Source organism: Megalobrama amblycephala, linkage group LG18 (assembly GCF_018812025.1).
Source record: "Megalobrama amblycephala isolate DHTTF-2021 linkage group LG18, ASM1881202v1, whole genome shotgun sequence".
In the NCBI taxonomy this organism is placed as follows: Eukaryota; Metazoa; Chordata; class Actinopteri; order Cypriniformes; family Xenocyprididae; genus Megalobrama; species Megalobrama amblycephala.
In genome coordinates, this window is record NC_063061.1 from 35,213,796 (window position 1) to 35,232,303 (window position 18,508).

Here is an 18,508-nt window from a genome sequence, read left to right on the forward strand (position 1 = left end):
CAATGAGCTTATGCTGCATTCACACCACGTTGTAACCACAAGATGGCAACCCGTGACGTTCTACCCAGAGCTTTTCAAGTCCTCAGACTCAGATTTATGTGTTTCTATGTCAAAACTATCAATCAAAAGAATCAGCAGCTGTCAGGTGGTACAATTAAGAGCTTTGTAAGTTGTTTACGTTCATTACTATTGTAATGTAATGTGCTTTGAGATAAGTTAAAGCTTTCAAGACACTTTGCAGACTCTGCTCTGGCTGTGTCTATTCATATGTTTTGAAGGAGGCATGGCTTTGGAGCGTGCTCTGAACGGAGGGTGGGATCTTATGCCTTCAATGCTAGCTTGCTATTGCTAGCCTCTCCGAAATTGCCTACCCTACCTTTAATTTCACCAAGCTGATTCCTCACTAAAAAAAACCCAGTCATCATGTTTTTTAGGCCATTTCAAGTTTGATTTTGACATTTCATAAAGCGCGCTGATATTCTAAGCTTCTTACTTTTTATTTAGCCCTCCCATTAATGGCATAATTTTGATAATTTTATATGATTGGTGAATGTCCATGAAAATAAGAGGTAGGATTTATCACACAGACTAATCATTTCTAATCAAATCTAATCATATACAGTCATAGTGCAATGGAGGCATTAATCACCTAAGCAAGCAGTGAATTTTCTGTTTATTTAATCATAAGCTCTTAAAGGGTTAGTTCAACCAAAAACTTAAATTCTGTCATCATTTACTCACCCTTTGTCGTTCTAAATCTTTATGACTTTCATTCATTTTCGGAACAAAAATGAAGAAAATTTTAATAAAATCTGAGCGTCTTCTGTCCCTCCATTGACAACTATGCAACTAGCAATTTGACACTTCAAAAAGTTCATAAAGAGATTGTAAAAATGAATTCCTTATGAATTGAGCATTTTAGTCCAAAGACACACTAATGCTTTATATGATGAACAGATTGAATTTAGACTTTTATTTGCATAAAAATATTCAACTCGCACATCAGTTATGGTAAGCAGAATTCTCATTTTTGGTTGAACTAACCCTTTAAATATTTTATAAGATCACCTGTAATTCTCATTTAAATCTTCCTCTTCTGCCTAACAGTAGTGTTTTTAAGAAAATATGTTTTAATATGTAATAATCAGCAACATAAATATGCATACAAAATTTAAAATATTTATTACAGTAGATCAAATGACCTCAAGCATCCATTTGTCATTTCATGTGATTTTGCATAGTGAAAAACATATGTAAAGGAAGTGTTGCGGTGTTTTTTTTATTAAACCAATATTTCCGCTTGCCATTGTGTAGCGTTTACTACAGTAAAGTTGACCGAGTGGATCTCTGAGCTGGTGTGATTGAGTGGAGGCGGAGACTAATTTGCATATGTGCCCACGTATACTAAATAAAGCAAGAGTGTAGAGTTACATTCAAGCTATTTTAAGGCATGAAGAAATTATTTTCATAGGAAAATTTTTTAGTAATTTTGGTGATCAAAGATGAGTTTTAAGGGATGAAATGGGGGACTCTAACATGAGACAATGAACAGAAGGGAGCTGAAGGCTTATATACACAGAAGCAGGTAATCAACTGAAAAGGAAACAGGTGTGATGCTAATTAATGTCTATGGCTACATCCAAAATCAACTTGGGCTGCGTCTGAAAACTGGAAAATGCTGTCTTGGAGGACACATTTCAAGGTAGGAAGGCATCAAGGCACGTCCAAATGCAATGTTAGCTTCACTTCCTGTTTCCTGAGATACCTTCCTCTGATTGATTTTTGAAGGCAGCATAGATGTATCCTTTGCTGCCTTTGATATCCCACTTTCCATTCTGTGACAGTTGAGCTAGAAAAATAAAGATGGCGTCCGAAAGCTTGCTGATCAGTTTGTGTGTAAATGTACATTTTTGAGCAACATTTCCCACTTTTGATGTCATTTTCTAGCGCGAAATTACTACTGTAGTAATAAAATATTTGTTTGGTTCTCACCAAAGCTTGGACACATTTACACACAAACTGACCACCAACCATAACTTTCAGACACCATCTTTATTTTTTAGCTCATAGGATTGTGGGATATCAAAGGCAGCAACAGATTGATGAAGTTATCTCAGGAGACAGGAAGTGAAGCTAACATTGGATTCGGACGTGCCTTTTGGAATGCATCCTCCAAAGGCAGCATTTTTAAGTTTTCAGATGCAGACCCTGACAACTAATGATTGAGCTGAACTAAAGCAAACAGTAACAATGAAAACAAAGACTTTAAAAAAATAGACAAGACAATTATGATCATGAGAGTGTGTATTTATGGATTGGTTGTATTGTTTAAGTTTACAAATAGCATATAGTTGTGTATTTAATGCATGCACTAGGAGCTCTTCATGTAGTGTTTGCAGATCAGAGTTGTGTAGAGTTGAGAGGATGCACATTATTCTTGTGAAAAGAGGAGGCGAAGTCCCTTCTGTGGTTTGTTTGTTTTTTTCTTTAGAACATTAATTTTCCATTTACAAATAGGTCACAGTTTTTGGGTCAGTGACATGGAACAAAATGCACTTTATAACATATTAAAACCAAGTCACATCAAAGTCTCATAGGTGTTTTTTTTTTTTTTTTTTTTTTTTTTTAACATTGCTTCAAAAATAAGTACAAAACTCAAGAAACATATTCATGCTATGGTTTGTTGCTCCTTTTACTATTTTTATAATATCACCACTTTTTTGGATCTTCAAAACCTCAGCAGGTGTCATTACGAATTGAACTCGGGGGTCAGTAAAACTCAACTCACTCTCAGATCATTGTATTTTTAAAATTCGATTGGGCTCAATAAATACACTGATTTCTCAGTACACATTCTGTGATGATATATCAGGTTATGTGTTGAGATGATGTTGTGCAGGATTGGAATGGAGTCCATTTGCAACTGACAAGTTTAATATATTTATTTCGATTTATTACATTTTTTACAAGAGTAAGTAACGTCTTTCTGTGTTCATCAACATGTCATGCGTCAGGTCAGAGGTCACTCTTCCGCCAATAGTAGACTTGGGTGTTGCCACAAGCCAGTTTATGAAGTTTTAAATTTGGACATTTTTCTTATAAGTATATGTCATTTATTAACCCCCTGGAGCCATGTGGATTACTTAAATGATGGATGGGTGCACTTTTTTTTTTTTTTTGGGCTTCAAAATCTCGAGCCCCACTCACTACCGTTATAAAGCTTGGGTGAACCAGGATATTTTTTAATATAACTCCGATTGTGTTCGTCTGAAAGAAGTTAGTCACATACACCTAGTATGGCTTGAGGGTGCGTAAATCATGGGATAATTTTCATTTTTGGGTGAACTATCCCTTTAAGAGGAAAGTGAATAATTTCCACATTTAATGATTTTTTACCATTTAATAAGATCTGCTGTATTTTGCATTCAGTGCAGTGTATTGATTATATAAGCATAAATCTTCAGCTTCTGCCAAATTATGGTGTTTTGGGTGTCATTGGTCTTCAGCTTTGACATCAGGGCATCTGTAGCTCTTTACACAAGGGGAATTTTATTACAAATACTATCCTTTTACCTATTCAGAACTTACTGAAAAAATTATTGAAATGATCACCTTGAACAAAACATAAAGGGTTAGTTCACCCAAAAATGAAAATTCTGTCATTTATTACTCACCCTCATGCCGTTCCACACCCGTAAGACCTTCGTTGATCTTTGGAACACAAATTAAGATATTTTAGGAGTCTGATGGCTCTGTGAGGCCTCCATAGGGAGCAATGACATTTCCTCTCTCATGATCCATAAAGGTACTAAAAACACATCTAAATCAGATCATGTTCGTTCAGTGGTTCAATATTAATATTATAAGCGACGAGAATATTTTGGTGTGCCAAAAAAACAAAATAATGACTTATTTAGTGATGGCCGATTTCAAAACACTGCTTCAGGAAGCTTCGGATCATAAATGAATCAGCGTATCGAATCTGCTGTTCAGAGCGCCAAAGTCACGTGATTTCAGCCATTGGCAGTTTGACGCACAATCCGAATCATGATTCGATACATTGATTCATTTATGATCTGAAGCTTCCTGCAGCAGTGTTTTGAAATCGGCCATCACTAAATAAGTCGTTATTTTGGTTTTTTTGGCGCACCAAAAATATTCTCGTCACTTTATAATATTAATATTGAACCACTGTACTCACATAAACTGATTTAGATAGTGTTTTTAGTACTTTTATGGATCTTGAGAGAGGAAATGTCATTGCTGGCTATGCAGGCCTCACTGAGCCATCGGATTTCAACTAAAATATCTTAATTTGTGTTCCAAAGATCAACGAAGGTCTTACGGGTGTGGAGCGGCATGAGGGTGAGTAATAAATGACAGAATTTTCATTTTTGGGTGAACTAACCCTTTAAAGCAGAACTTAGAACTCAGAGTCATTTGTCTCAATATGTCATTTCAGAGATTCTTAGTAGCTGCATAAACCTGCAAGCAGTGACTTTGTGGACTATTTTTAGTGCATATAGTGACAAATAGGTGTATAAGGAAGTGTTGTGGAGGTTTTTGTTGCAGTTTAGTGTTTTATGGGGAAAAATACAAAAGGCTTTTAACCTTTAAGGAACTTTAGCCCTGTTGTGCCTGTACATGCCAGTCCATAGGAAGACTTTAATTCTGTTTGAAAATAATGTAAACTTTTTCTGGTTTTACATTTTGGATGAAAAGGCTGTTATATTTAATAGAAAAAAAATGTTTATACAAATGACCATAAAAGAGCTGTGTTACTTGCGTCACATCAGACATATGAATGTGGTCTGTGTGTGTGTGTGTTTGAGTACAATGTGTGTCTGTGGTTGTGCGAGTATCACTTAGTAGGAAAAGAATATGATGCTTCTTGGAAGTCCTTGTAAGGTCATATTGTTACAATACAGTTTACAAAGAAACATGCATAACTGTGCTTTTGATGCGTTTGTAGGAGCTCTTCATATACAGTATTTGTGGATGGATTTGTGCATGTGTGAGTGGATGCATATAGTGCCATGAGAGCTCATCTGAAACAAGAAAGTCTTTTAGTCCACTTGTTCCATTTCCATTTGTTGTTTACACAGTTTCCAGATAATGTGAATATTTTTAAATTAACATATTATTAATTAAAACCAAGTTGCAGCAAAGTAACATCATGTTTAGATTTTTTTTTTTTTTTTTTTTTTTACATTGCTTTAAAAATAACAATTTCCTGTCCTATGACTTTTTGGTGCCCTCTGGTGTTTATCCTGGGCACACCAGCTGGTGATTGTGTCATAAGGACATTTTTCATAGGATTCATTTTGTAAGAGATAAATTTACTGTTAGAGTTCAGAAAAAAATCAAGCAAAAAAATAATTCACCATGTTCAATGAGAATTTATGGAAGCTGGTGAAAAATAGGGATTCAGCATTAATTCTGGAAGAGAAATTGGCTCTGTTATAAAGGTCTGCAGAATAAAGTTATTTGAGAGCTAAGAGTAGCTAAATTCAGTGTCTTCATCTGCAGCGCATCTGCAGTGCAGCTTCAAAGGGCTTTAAACGATACCAGAGGAGGAATAAGGGTCTTATCTAGAAAAACGATCTGTCATTTTCTAAAAAAATACAACTGTATATGCTTTATAAACACAAATGATCGCCTTGTACGTGCTTCTGCTTTCCGTATTCTTCAAAAAGCTTATGCTATATGTCGCCTTCCCTATTCTACGGAAAAAACGCGGGACCAGTTTCATTTTTTTCCGTAAGTTGAATAGGGAAGGTGTAGGACATTCGGCGTAAGCTTTTTGAAGAAAGCTATGTAAACTATGTTTATATTGGGATTTAAGGATTTAATCACTTTCACCAGCTTGACCCAACATGACAAACAGTATAAGAAAGGATCGTATCGAGGATGAAAGACTTAGCCTAAAAGCCAAACACGCTACGATCCTTTCTTATACTGTTTGTCATGTTGGGCCAAGCTGGTGAAACTGATTAAATCCTTAAATCCCAATATAAACATAGCCTACTTTAAAAATTTTAGATAAAAAACAAATCACTATCATCATTGTAGGATCTTAGAGAAACATACATTTTTGGGTTTTGACCATTTTAGATTTTTTTAACATTTGTGTATGGTATATAAAATTTTAAATGGTTTGGCTTTCTTTAGGATATACTGTAAAAGGATGTACATCTATTGGTATTTTTAAATTAAAGTTTAAATCTACCCAACTCTGTAAACATTGACATGGTTGCAGTTTAATTGACTCCTTAATATTTTTTTATTTGTTTTATTTATTTATTTTTGCCCCTGATACAGTAGGATGTGTGTGTGTGTGTGTGTGTGTACGTATGTTTTTTGGAACTGTTTGTGATTTTATTATTTATGTAAGCAATGACTTGCTGGATGACTGCGGATGAAAATTAGCTAAATCCTTTACAATGCATGAAATGGAAACATTTATGTTAAAAAAAAAAATTATACATGGTCCCTTTTCAAATAAATAAATAAACTAAAATATATTGAGAGATTTTTCATCAATTGAATAAGTAAGGATAGTTAAGAGAAAATACACTGTTCTGAATATATAGCTTGTGTCTGATTGTAGGATGAAGAGCTGCTGGATTCAGTGCAGCAGGAAGTAGGAGAGCAGAGAACAGCAGAGGAACAGGAAGCTCTGGGAGACGCTCTGAGCACCGTTACACAGGTTCCCCTCACAACATGAGATGTCCTGAACATCATCAACTGATGTTGTGTCATTACAAAGTGATTTAGACACACAGCCTTTAACAGCAATTGCCTGGCCTCCAATAGTCGCTGATGAAAAGAAAGGAAAAAAAAGGTTGATTCAGTCTAAGCTGGACATTGGTATATGTGATCTGTGTCAAATGATTAAACCTAAGAGAGTTTAAAAGATCATGACATTAATCTTCTTCTACCTTTTCCAGTTTCTCACCTGTTGCTTTAACACAGCGGTCTTCAGTCCCTAAACAGGTCACTATATTTGAGCAGCTCTTCCCATCACAGGAGTAACACTTGTTTCCATTGGGGACCTTACTGCTGGGATCTATACAGAGGGAAAACAAGTATATATATATATATATATATATATATATATATATATATATATATATATATATATATATATATATATTATTATTTTTTTTTAAATTTTATTTTCTGTCAAAAAAACACTCCTTTAGCTGCTCCATTCAATCAGTTCACAACAGAAAGCCACACCCTGCAATTTATTTCCTGATTGAATGTCCTCTGGAAGTAAAATGAGTGTTGACTTTAAAGAAGATAGTCAGTTGCTCATGGTCAGTACAATACCTGCATCTAGGAGGTTACACTCGTCCGTGTCACAGCAGGTAGCAGTTGTCTTTAAAACGCCAAAGTTCGCGGACAATCTTTGACAGGCAGGATCACAATCTTTAATCGTCGCTTCTGCTCTAGTGTCACCTAAAAACATGAATGATACAGGAAAGACCAATTACACTGCACATTATTTTGATGGAAAATGTATTTATAAATATGGCAAAAAGAATTTTTTTTTCAATTTCAAGCTATTTTTTAAAATACAAAATCATAACAATCTGAGAGAAAACAAATTAAATATCAGAATAGAATGTTCTGTGACTGAAATTGTAAATTCATTCAAAACAGTAAATATCAATCATATTGGACTTACCAACTTGTACCTCTGCTATTGATGTCACACAATGAGAAGATCCACTGGGACATGTTTTTAGCGTTTGTTCTGCACAAGAAGCCATCACAACTTTGCACTCATAACAGCGAAGAGAGTGTCCTTTAGTAATAAAACAGAGAGAGATGCATCAGTGATCTGTTATCATGTAACATCACAAACATTATTTGTCTTTGTACCTGCAGTGAAAAGAATGAAGAGAAGAAAAACTGAGATTTGCAGATCCATCTTTGATCAGGAGGAGAATGAAATACTGCACCTCTTTCAGTGCTCATTTTATAGATTCTCAAAAGGGGAGGATCTTCATGAGAAAGTTTAACAGTAGATATTTCTTGAAACAGAAACTTCAGCTTTCATAATTTACTTGCTAATGATAAATGATGGTTTAATAAGGAAACTAAGAAAGAATATACTGTACGTCATCTTAAACCAACCTTCTAAAAGTGATAGTTGACCCAAAAAAATCTTTTATTCACCCTCATGTCATTCAAAACCTGTATGAATTTCTTTCTTCTGTGGAACACAAAAGTAGATTTTCTGAAAAATGAGTGTGTTTTTGTGTACAGGCTTGGCTATATTTCTGAGGGCCAAGTGTGTTTATGAAGCTTATAAATCAACCAAAACATGTTTTTATTTAAGTCTAGTGTTCTGCACATGTTTCTGTGATGGGTAGGTTTAGGGGTAGGGCTGGGTTAGGCAATAGGAAATATCATTAACCTGATCTAAAAACAATAGAAGTCCATGCAAACATTCTTTAAAATATATTCTTGTGTTTTGCATATGAAAGAAAATCTCACATACTTCGGTTTACACATAGATTTAGGTTGCCTATGTTCAGCTGTATGTAAAGTTATTGTGTTACACCTACACAGTGTGGGAGTGGGACAAAAAAAATAAAAATAAAATAGGGGTCTGGAGTGCGCTCCTAATCTTTTGATATAACAATATTACAGTACAGACCTATTGAAAATAACCACCTAAGCAAGCAGTGATTTTTTCATCATAAGCTCTTCAATACTTTATAACATCTCCTGTATATGTATATCAGTGAAAATATCCTGTGTTTTCAGCAGGAAATGTTTCTTTTTGTTTCTCTTTAATAAAACTTTGCTTTTTGTATGTGCTAATCAACAACATAAATCTGTATTCAAAATTGGAAAAAAAAAATGTATTACATGCTAATTCAAATGTCCTTGAGGATCCTTTAGTTATTGCACGTGATTTTTTGGCCACAAACAGATGTAAGGGAAGTGTTGTGGTTGTTCCTTTTTTTTATGGTTACTTGTTTTTCAAGAGAAAAAACCGTCTGATCACTGAATGTCTTTAGCCCGATACTGTGCCCTGAATATTAGTCAGTCATACACACTATAGAGCCAATTGAAAAACTAAACTCTTTTACGTATTCATTCAGAAGAGAAAGCTTCCAAACTCAAGAGAACATTCAGTGTTTAAACTGACATTCTCAACTTTTGTTAAAGCAAACACAAACTTGTAAATGTTTGTGGGTGTGTGTGAGTGTGTGCAATGTGGGTTCGTGTGTAACGCTTTGCAGTTCTTTAGAAATCAACAAGTGGAAAAACAAACATGATCTTTCTTGTAAGTCTCTATAGAGAGCGTATGTTAAATGTTGTAAATGTAAATATTTTTTAGCATTCAGGTTATCTTACCAGTCTGCAATGCGCTTCCAAAAGAGAAAAATGGGTAAGTTTTTGGTGTAAATATCAGATGGAATGTATATATTTTTTAAACAAAGACTGCAGATTTATTTGTGCAATAAATTACAGATACAAAATAGCCTGTATGTGTCATGGGTTGCATAGTTAGCGTGATGGTCTAAAAGATGATGCTTGACGCAGAATGACGATAAACAAGACTTTAACAAATACAGATCCACACAATCCACCTAACTTTAACACAAGACGGTGAACAGAAGAGAACTGAAGGCTTATATACACAGAGGCAGTTAATTAACTGAAAAGAGAAAAGGTGTGATGCTAATGATAGATGCTAAAATAGAGAGAGCTTTGAAGAAAATTAAGCGAATGTAATTACTACAATAGTAAAATCTTGCTAGAAATTAAATCAAAAGAGGAAACCTTTGGTTAAACATTTACATTTCAATTTTAATAATAAATCATTTTAAGCTCAGCTGTCACACAGCAATCAAAAGCAGCAAAGGATACATCTGTGCTTCCTTAAAAAATCAACTTGTAAGAAATCCTTTGGATTATATTGATAAAGCTGATCTTGTGCTGTAGAATCACAGTGCTGCTGTAATCAATAATGTAAATCTAACTCAGAGATTGGGCTCTAAATGAGTTCAGTGATTCGGATCAAATAATGATTATGTGAAAACATAACCAACACCACCTGATCATTTTTTTTTTTCTTTGCTTGTCTGGCTATTATAACACAGTTAAAGCAGCCCAAACAAAATCTGATATTTAAAAGACAAGGATCAAGAGCCCAACTAAAGCAAACACTCATCTTTGTGATGGTGATTTTAAAATTGTGATTTTCTCCTTTGATTCTGCTTGTTAACAGCAGATCACCATCCTGACACATTTACTGTGTTAAAATCATTGATTCAGTGAATGTGTCAGAATTAACACAACAAGTGTTGTCCCTAAACTCACACACTGATGTGTAAGAATTGAACACATTTTGAGTCGGTTTTAACACATCCTTTCTAAGAGTGTGTATTGCATCCATTTTAACTGGTCAAAAATAGCACATCTATGACACAAATTGTGTTATTTATGACACATTAGTGTGTTAAATATTTTAACACATTGCCTGTGTTAAGAAGAATAACACACTGGTTGAGTTAAAAAAGTAACACAAAATGTGTCGTCCTTAACTAGACACACGGGTGTGTTAAGATATAACACAGGTTGTTTTTAACACAACCTGTGTTATATCTTAACACAACCGTGTGTTAAGCCATCCACCGCTGATGAAGAAAGAGGCAAGAACTTGCTTAACGGCTTGTGGAGTGATGTAGCAGCAATGTGATTGGATGACAGTTAACACATGTTGTGTTGGACACAGTGTTCTCTCTCTCTCTCTCTCTCTCTCTCTCTCTCTCTCTCTCTCTCTCTCTCTCTCTCTCTCTCTCTCTCTCTCTCTCTCTCTCTCTCTCTCTCTCTCTTTCTTTCTGTGCACATGTGCTGGCGTTTGTTGAGTGAGTGTGTGGTCTTTTGTGCCCGCCATGGCTTTAAAAGATTATTTTTTCCTTTTTTGTTCTTGTTGTTGTTGTTGGGTTAAAGTTTTATTTTGTTGTGAAATTAACAGAGAAATGAACCTATTTATTCTGAGCACCTAAACCAGTCTTTGTACTGGAATCATGGCGACTCAGGGAGCTAATGCTCTAGATTCACTCACGCGACGCCACGGAGTGAAGGTGTTGGGTGTGGGGAGTGTGGAGGACTGTACACCACCCTCCAAAAGTTTGGAAACACCCCTGGCAAAGTGTGTTTTTGGACAATATCAGCATAAATCCTTGCAAATACCTTGCAAATAACTTGACATTACCAGCAATAATAATTTTCAGTTTGATTACATAATAATGGCAATATATACATGTCAAAGTCAGACATGCCCCCCCTAAACTTATGTAATAAAATATGATTTTGTAGTTTGTGTTGTCCCTTATCAATGCAAAATTATCACAAATTAAAAAGGATTCATGCCAATATTGTCCAAAACTCCACTTTTATTGGACATTTCCAAACCTTTGGAGGGCAGTGTGTCTGCGGCGTCCAGAATGAACAACTCAATTGTGCTGTTCCTGAGTACAGTAGAGAAAGCGAATGAAGTGGTTGGAAAGGGAATAAATGTACGTGCACTGTTAGACCTTGCCGGGCTTATTTACAGTAAAATACTGGCAGCACTGTTGCCAGTAATTCACTGTTGATTGTACAGTTATTTACTGTAATCTACAGTATGTTACTGTAAAGATACCATGCACTAAATTAAAACTCGTGTTACTATGAACTTATTTATTTAGAGTTCAATAAAAACATTTTAAAGGGGTGATGAACTGAGAAATTAAATTTTCCTTGAGCTTTTGACATATAAGAGGTCATCATATTACAAGAATATCCTGTAAGTTTCAGAAGAGCTTAGAGCAAAGAGCTTAGAACTCAAGAAGCGACACTTTGATACTTTTTGGGTAACAACCACTAGATGGCGCTCCGGTAGCGCGGCCGCCATTATGGGGTGAAAACACTAACTGGACCATAGAATCCTTCACATCTTCACAATTTCACTGCCAAATCAGGAGCGCAATAGAACAGTTTTTTTTGTTTGGTTTTTTTTGGGTTTTTTTTGTTTAAATTAAGTCATCAGTAAATTGTATGGCTCCTACACTAAAAAAAAAAAAATCCTAATTTTATGGAAAATAACTGATTTTTTACAGTCATTTTCTTTTATTTTAAATTATACTCAAAACTCTGCAAAATTACAAACAATGTATGTAAATTAACAACTCGGCTGTTATTTTATGTGTTAAGACATTAATGAAAAATTACAGCAATTCACATATTTTTTTACAGAAAATGTACTGTATTTTTATACAGTATTTTTTTTCTGTTTTCTTAAATTACAAACAAATGTAAAATTACAAAAATAATCAGTAATCAAACAGTAACAAAACAGTTAAATGGTAAAACTGTCAAATGAATGGCAGCCAAAAAAAACCTGTAGAATTAAAGTAAAATATCCTAATTTAAATAAACCAAAAAACGCTGTTATTTTACAGGTATTTCCTGAATTATTATGATCAAATACCTTCATTTTAAAAGCATAAAAAGGTCAATCAACAAAGCTTTTTTTTTTTTTTTTTTACTTTAGTAGCTTGTTTTGTGATGTTGTGAGTTGATCTGAATTTTTTTTTTTTTTTTTTTCACCATTGTTGAGATTCATCCGCTGTTTCTTGATGTCTGTGTGAGTCTGTATGACCTTGACAGAACATTTTCTGCATAATATTTAAAAAAAAAAAAATGTTTATAATATTACAGCACTGCAGAAGTTTTGGCATTTTAAATTACAACTGATATAAACAATTTAGTTAGAGACCAGACTGCTATCAGTGAGTCAGACCAGCGTGTATGAGAGCGTGTGTGTGTGAGAGAGAGATTTTGGTTGGGTGACAGTTGTGGGTTACAGTTTGACAAGTTTACAGTTTGAGAAAAGCACAATGTTGTGTTTTAATGTGCACTCTAAAAAATAAAACATTGGTTCAACAAAAAAAAATATGTTAACGTTTTCCACTAGAATTTTTAACTTAAGCCAATTGGGAGAATTACATTAATTCAAAGCAGTATTTTGAGTTGATCCAACATAATGTTTTAAGTAAGGTGAAGACGTTTTTTTGCCACAATAAAAACACACTTCTAAGTAACATGAACTTAATAATTGTCAACATGAATACAACTATTTAAGTTGATCCAACATAATGTTTTAAGTAAGGTGAAAACACTTTTTGGACACAATAAACCTGCATTTCTAAGTAACAACATCTTACCAAGCCAACCACCGCTTGTCACCATGATGGTAACTCTCTAAAAACCCACATTAACACATTAACTCTTCGAAATTAGCATATCAAAACCCTAATTTCTGCTAAATCTCCCTTATCATTAATCTTGTGCAAAAAAACATTATATAACACTTAATTTTAGCATTTACTCTCCCTTTCAAGTGCCATGGGCAAAGCATGATGGAAAATATAAATCCCAGCCCAGTTAAAAGAAGTGTTCATACAACTCAAAACAATGAAACACGTTTACAAGTCATCAGATTGTATTTTACATTAACAGAACATAAAATTAAATACATTTTTGATTAACTGAAAATGTTAAACTATGACAAGTCATGATAGTATATCGAATCAATAGGCATAATTTGTGTGTCATCCAAGCTCAATAAAATAACAATTAAAAGTAAAAAGTCTAACAGAATTTCAGAACTTGATTTTTTATTTCACAACAATATATATATTCAAGTAATGACTAAAGGTCCCCTGAATTAGTTTTTAGAGTGTGAGTGTACACAAATATAAGTAAACACTTTGCAGTTTGAAAGATATGAACAAAATGACGAAGTATGTTTTTATGTTTCCACTGTTCGAACGCGCCCGCGCCTCTCTCTCTCTCTCTCTCTCACTCACTCACTCACACACACGTGTATGGAGTTTCTTTTGTGTCTTTTTTACTCAAACAAACATATTGTGTTTGAGAGTAAAACTAATTATTTTGTAATTAAAAAATATATATATTGCAAAAAAAGTCTTCTTAAGGCTCAAAAATAAAGAAGTTGATAACAGAATTATTTGCAGTGCGTGTAAATCTTTGAAAACCTTTATTTTTCCTTGTGCACTTCAAGAACTTTTCATCCCAAACCCACACATTTTGCCCTCTTTTCTGCTGTCTTTTTTGCGGGTCAAAATATTTTGCTTGCGAGGTGAATAGGTTTGCAAGCTAAAACGTTTTGCAAGTTGAAAAGTTTTGCGAATTGAAAAGTTTTGTTTGCACGTGAAGCTGTAGCTCAGTGGGCGGTCTCTACCAACCAGGATGAAAGGCATTTTTCTATTGGTCACCCTCGATTGAAGTGACAAGTTGGCCACGCCCACTACGGTTTCCAGCCTCTGCTGCTGCCACCGAGAAGATAAGAGAAGCGAGAATGGCGAGCAACAGGTCGTTTACTGGGTAAGATAACTAATTTAATATCATAAACGCAGTGACAAGTGAACTGAATGATTCTCTCTTCTTATGCTGTCCCATTTAAATGCTTAAGGTTGGCTAGACCAGTCTGTAGTTAGTGTTACCGTTGACTAGATTTTATTAACGTTAGCCAACACTAGCAGCCAGAGCCACCATTAGTAACGTTTGCCGTGTGGTCGATGTCCAGTGTTGCTAGCTGAGCTGACATTCATAATCACATTTGGATTTTCTCAGCGTAAAGGTTGAGAGGCACTATTTTCGATGTTCGTAGAGTTGGGCCTAGGTTCTGGGGTAAAAATATCCGCTTGTTAACTCGTGACGTAAGGAACTCCGTTTCTGGGTCCAAGCCCCGACTAGTTTGACTTGAGAATGCCATCTCCGCGGCCGTTTATGAGCGCTATTTATTCATAATAAACATTTATCATTTTAAAGTTACACGTTTAAAATACTTACAGTCTATACAACAGTCTCCATGGTCACAGCGTCACAGACATTAATATTTTAACGATTTATAAAAGATGAATCACTGTCTGGCCATCTGGGATTTTGGTATGGAGATAAAGGTTATGATTATAATTTTTTTGTAGTATTACACCACATTATGTCAACCTTTACGCTGAGAAAATCCAAATGTGATTATGAATGTCAGCTCAGCTAGCAACACTGGACATCGACCACACGGCAAACGTTACTAATGGTGGCTCTGGCTGCTAGTGTTGGCTAACGTTAATAAAATCTAGTCAACGGTAACACTAACTACAGACTGGTCTAGCCAACGTTAAGTATTTAAATGGGACAGCATAAGAAGAGAGAATCATTCAGTTTACTTGTCACTGCGTTTATGATATTAAATTAGTTATCTTACCCAGTAAACGACCTGTTGCTCGCCATTCTCGCTTCTCTTATCTATCTTCTCGGTGGCAGCAGCAGAGGCTGGAAACCGTAGTGGGCGTGGCCAACTTGTCACTTCAATCGAGGATGACCAATAGAAAAATGCCTTTCATCCTGGTTGGTAGAGACCGCCCACTGAGCTACAGCTTCACGTGCAAACAAAAATTTTCAATTCGCAAAACTTTTCAACTTGCAAACCTATTCACCTCGCAAGCAAAATATTTTGACCCGCAAAAAAGACAGCAGAAAAGAGAGCAAAATGTGTGGGTTTGGGATGAAAAGTTCTCGAAGTGCGCAAGGAAAAATAAAGGTTTTCAAAGATTTACACGCACTGCAAATAATTCTGTTATCAACTTCTTTATTTTTGAGCCTTAAGAAGACTTTTTTTGCAATATATATATTTTTTAATTACAAAATAATTAGTTTTACTCTCAAACACAATATGTTTGTTTGAATAAAAAAGACACAAAAGAAACTCCATACACACGCTGGTTTGTTGAATTCTGACTGCACGCAGATAGATGAGAGAGAGAGCGAGGAGTGTGGTGCTTAAAACATTAGCATACCTTTGAACGGACAACAGTTTTCTGCCCCACTTTTACAATCTCCAGGTCCTGGACCCATCCATCTGTAAAAAAGACCTGGGCCTGCTGCAGCGACTTGAAGTTACTGAAAACTTCGTGTGTGTATGCACTAACACTTAATATCATGTAGTTGTGTGTGTAAAGAAACCAGTCTTTACACACACAACCAGTCGCTCTGCTCTTAAAACGAGGCGCTGAGCCTCTTTTTCACGCTCAAGCGCTGAGAGCTGGGCGTTTTTTACTGGTCGCCTCGAGTTGAAGAATGTTAAAACGCTGCGCTCATCACTGTCACTTTTAGCCAGCCATCCAATCAGAATGGAGGAGGGGCGGGACAAATACAACACCGACCAACTGTCACAACATTCTTGCTGTACAGCGACATCAACAAACAGAGAACGAAACAAAATGGATGAGAAATTAATATTGCTGGTCTCCGAACATACATAGCAAGTAATTCCACATTGTGTCAACATTTTTAGTCTGAAACAAATTACCTGCAAAATCAGTTATAAGTAACAGTGCCGCGGATATTCCGTATCATAGCAACAAAGCGTCTCAACGAAAAAAACGCTGCGCTGCAGAAGCGCTCTCAGGGGCCGTTCACACAGAATGCGTTTTTCTATTCCAATGCGTTACTTTCCCATTGTTTTTCTATGTAAACACGCGCTTGACGGACGTGCATGACCGTTACGCTCGTATCTCGCGTCTTTTGCAGCGCCTCACACATGAGCGCCGCGTTTTTAAGACGCCGTGTCAAGTTAAAAGAATTTCAACTTTTACACGCAGCGCCGCTCATCAATGTCAGTTCCAAAACAGTGGACCAATCAGAAAAACTTGGAGGCGGGGCAAGCGTTGCGAGTTGGCATGACATTTTATATAATGTACAATGTAACTGTTTTATATAATGGCAACATGGCGGAGGAGGCGCTCGTTATTATCTTATTTTCTTTTTTTCCATGTCAAAACTTGTATCTGTAAATTCTGCAGTTTGCCTATTTCTATTATTTCCGTTATTGTTGTTATTGCATCACGCCTCAAAGGTGCGTCTTGAGACTCTCACGTTCTATGCTGCGCTTTTTTTAAAACCACGTTTTTAGACGCAAAGACGCGTTCTGTGTGAACGGCCCCTCAAGCGCTCACAGACAGGCGTTTTAAGCAGAGCGCCTAGCGTTTTCAGCTGGCTAAGGGGCCGTTCCATAGACTGTAAAAAAAGATGGACGACGCGATGCTGCTTCCTTCCATTGTAATGAACTGAAGCCAAAATGGGCCGACGAATGGGCGCTGACACGTTACGCAATAGGCCTACGTCAAAAAAAAAAAAAGGTTTGGAGCCTGGGCATGCGCAGAAGGAATCGTCAGTGGAGCCCGGAGGCGGAGTCGCGGTATCAAACTTCCGCCCAGACGAATGCGTCATCATTCATGTATTTTAAATAGACTATAAAAATTATACGCAATTTAAAATTCTACCTATAAAATAATAGGCTATTCTGTTTCTAGAGCAATAATATTTTTGAAACAGCAAATTCAGTAGATAAACTCAATATAATATGCCACTAGAAACAACTCTAAATCGTCAGAAAGGTCCTGCCATTTTAAATCAAGTTCAACTAACGTTACAGGAGATCGATTGCTGTAATTAGAGAAGGCTATCATTAGTTTTGTCCTGCTAATTATTATTTTATACCCATAAAAATAATAAATAACTGCCAGATAACGATCACCTGCTTTTTCCCGACATGGTTAACATTAGGTGTGTTATCTTAACTAATAACGCTTATTAATTAGCTTATAACGCCCACATTTAATGTTACAGAAAAAAGTTCAGTGATCCGTCAGATCCTGTAGGTCGGTTAGGACAGTTTACTGCTGAACAACTCATTTTGTTGGTGTTAAATAACAAAGAAATCGAAAATTAATAGTTAGTTATACATCTTCAATCTCCCCTCGAAGCTCTGACAGTCCTCAGACAAGCTGTCAATCAACTTCGAATCATGACGACACGCCCTGTTTTTATAGCATCAAATTGCTAGCTAAAATCTAAATTATCACAAAAACGAACAATTGAATATATATCAGCGTGATAACAACTACCTTAAATGACCAAAACCATCTTTCAGAAAGTTTTATTTGAAGCAGAATTTATTTTTAAGTTTTCACTGAAGTCTCATTCAACTGCATTGAGAGGGCGGGGTTTATGACCTGTACTGCATCCAGCCACCAGGGGGCGATCAACGAGCCCGCAGCTTCACTTTTCAGGACGTATGAGACACACCCGGGCCATTCACACAGAACGCGTCTTTGCGTCTAAAAACGTGAGACGCAGTGCTCAGGAGTGGTTTTAAAAAAAGCGCAGCATAGAACGCGAGAGTCTCGAGACGCGCCTTTGAGACGTGATGCAATAACGACAATAACGGAAATAATAGAAATAGTCAAACTGCAGAATTTACAGATACAAGTTTTGACATGGAAAAAAAGAAAATAAGATAATAATGAGCGCCTCCTCCGCCATGTTGCCGTCATATAAAACAGTTGTCATGCCAACTCACAACGCTTGCCCCGCCTCCAAGTTCTTCTGATTGGTCCACTGTTTTGGAACT

The 18,508-nt window shown here is 35.9% G+C and overlaps 2 protein-coding genes across 3 annotated transcripts in view; both read right to left on the reverse strand.

Annotated features, from left to right (window-relative positions):
* The window catches only part of LOC125253453 (urokinase plasminogen activator surface receptor-like), a 551,125-nt gene that overhangs the window by 501,478 nt on the left and 31,139 nt on the right, over window positions 1-18,508 (reverse strand). The gene's annotated exons all lie outside the window — the stretch shown is intronic.
* LOC125253449 (urokinase plasminogen activator surface receptor-like) lies at window positions 6,279-7,978 on the reverse strand. Of its 2 annotated transcripts, XR_007181446.1 has the most exons (6): window positions 7,891-7,978; window positions 7,694-7,813; window positions 7,336-7,464; window positions 6,959-7,069; window positions 6,545-6,819; window positions 6,279-6,462 (listed from the first exon to the last, which is right to left on the reverse strand). XR_007181446.1 is itself a non-coding variant. In XM_048167408.1 (5 exons), exons 1-5 carry the CDS (start codon window positions 7,937-7,939, stop codon window positions 6,629-6,631), a joined length of 600 nt encoding a protein of 199 aa, XP_048023365.1. In that variant the 5' UTR covers window positions 7,940-7,978; the 3' UTR covers window positions 6,279-6,628. The 2 variants fall into 2 exon arrangements, 1 of the variants encoding a protein (XP_048023365.1); XM_048167408.1 differs by having other exon boundaries at window positions 6,279-6,819.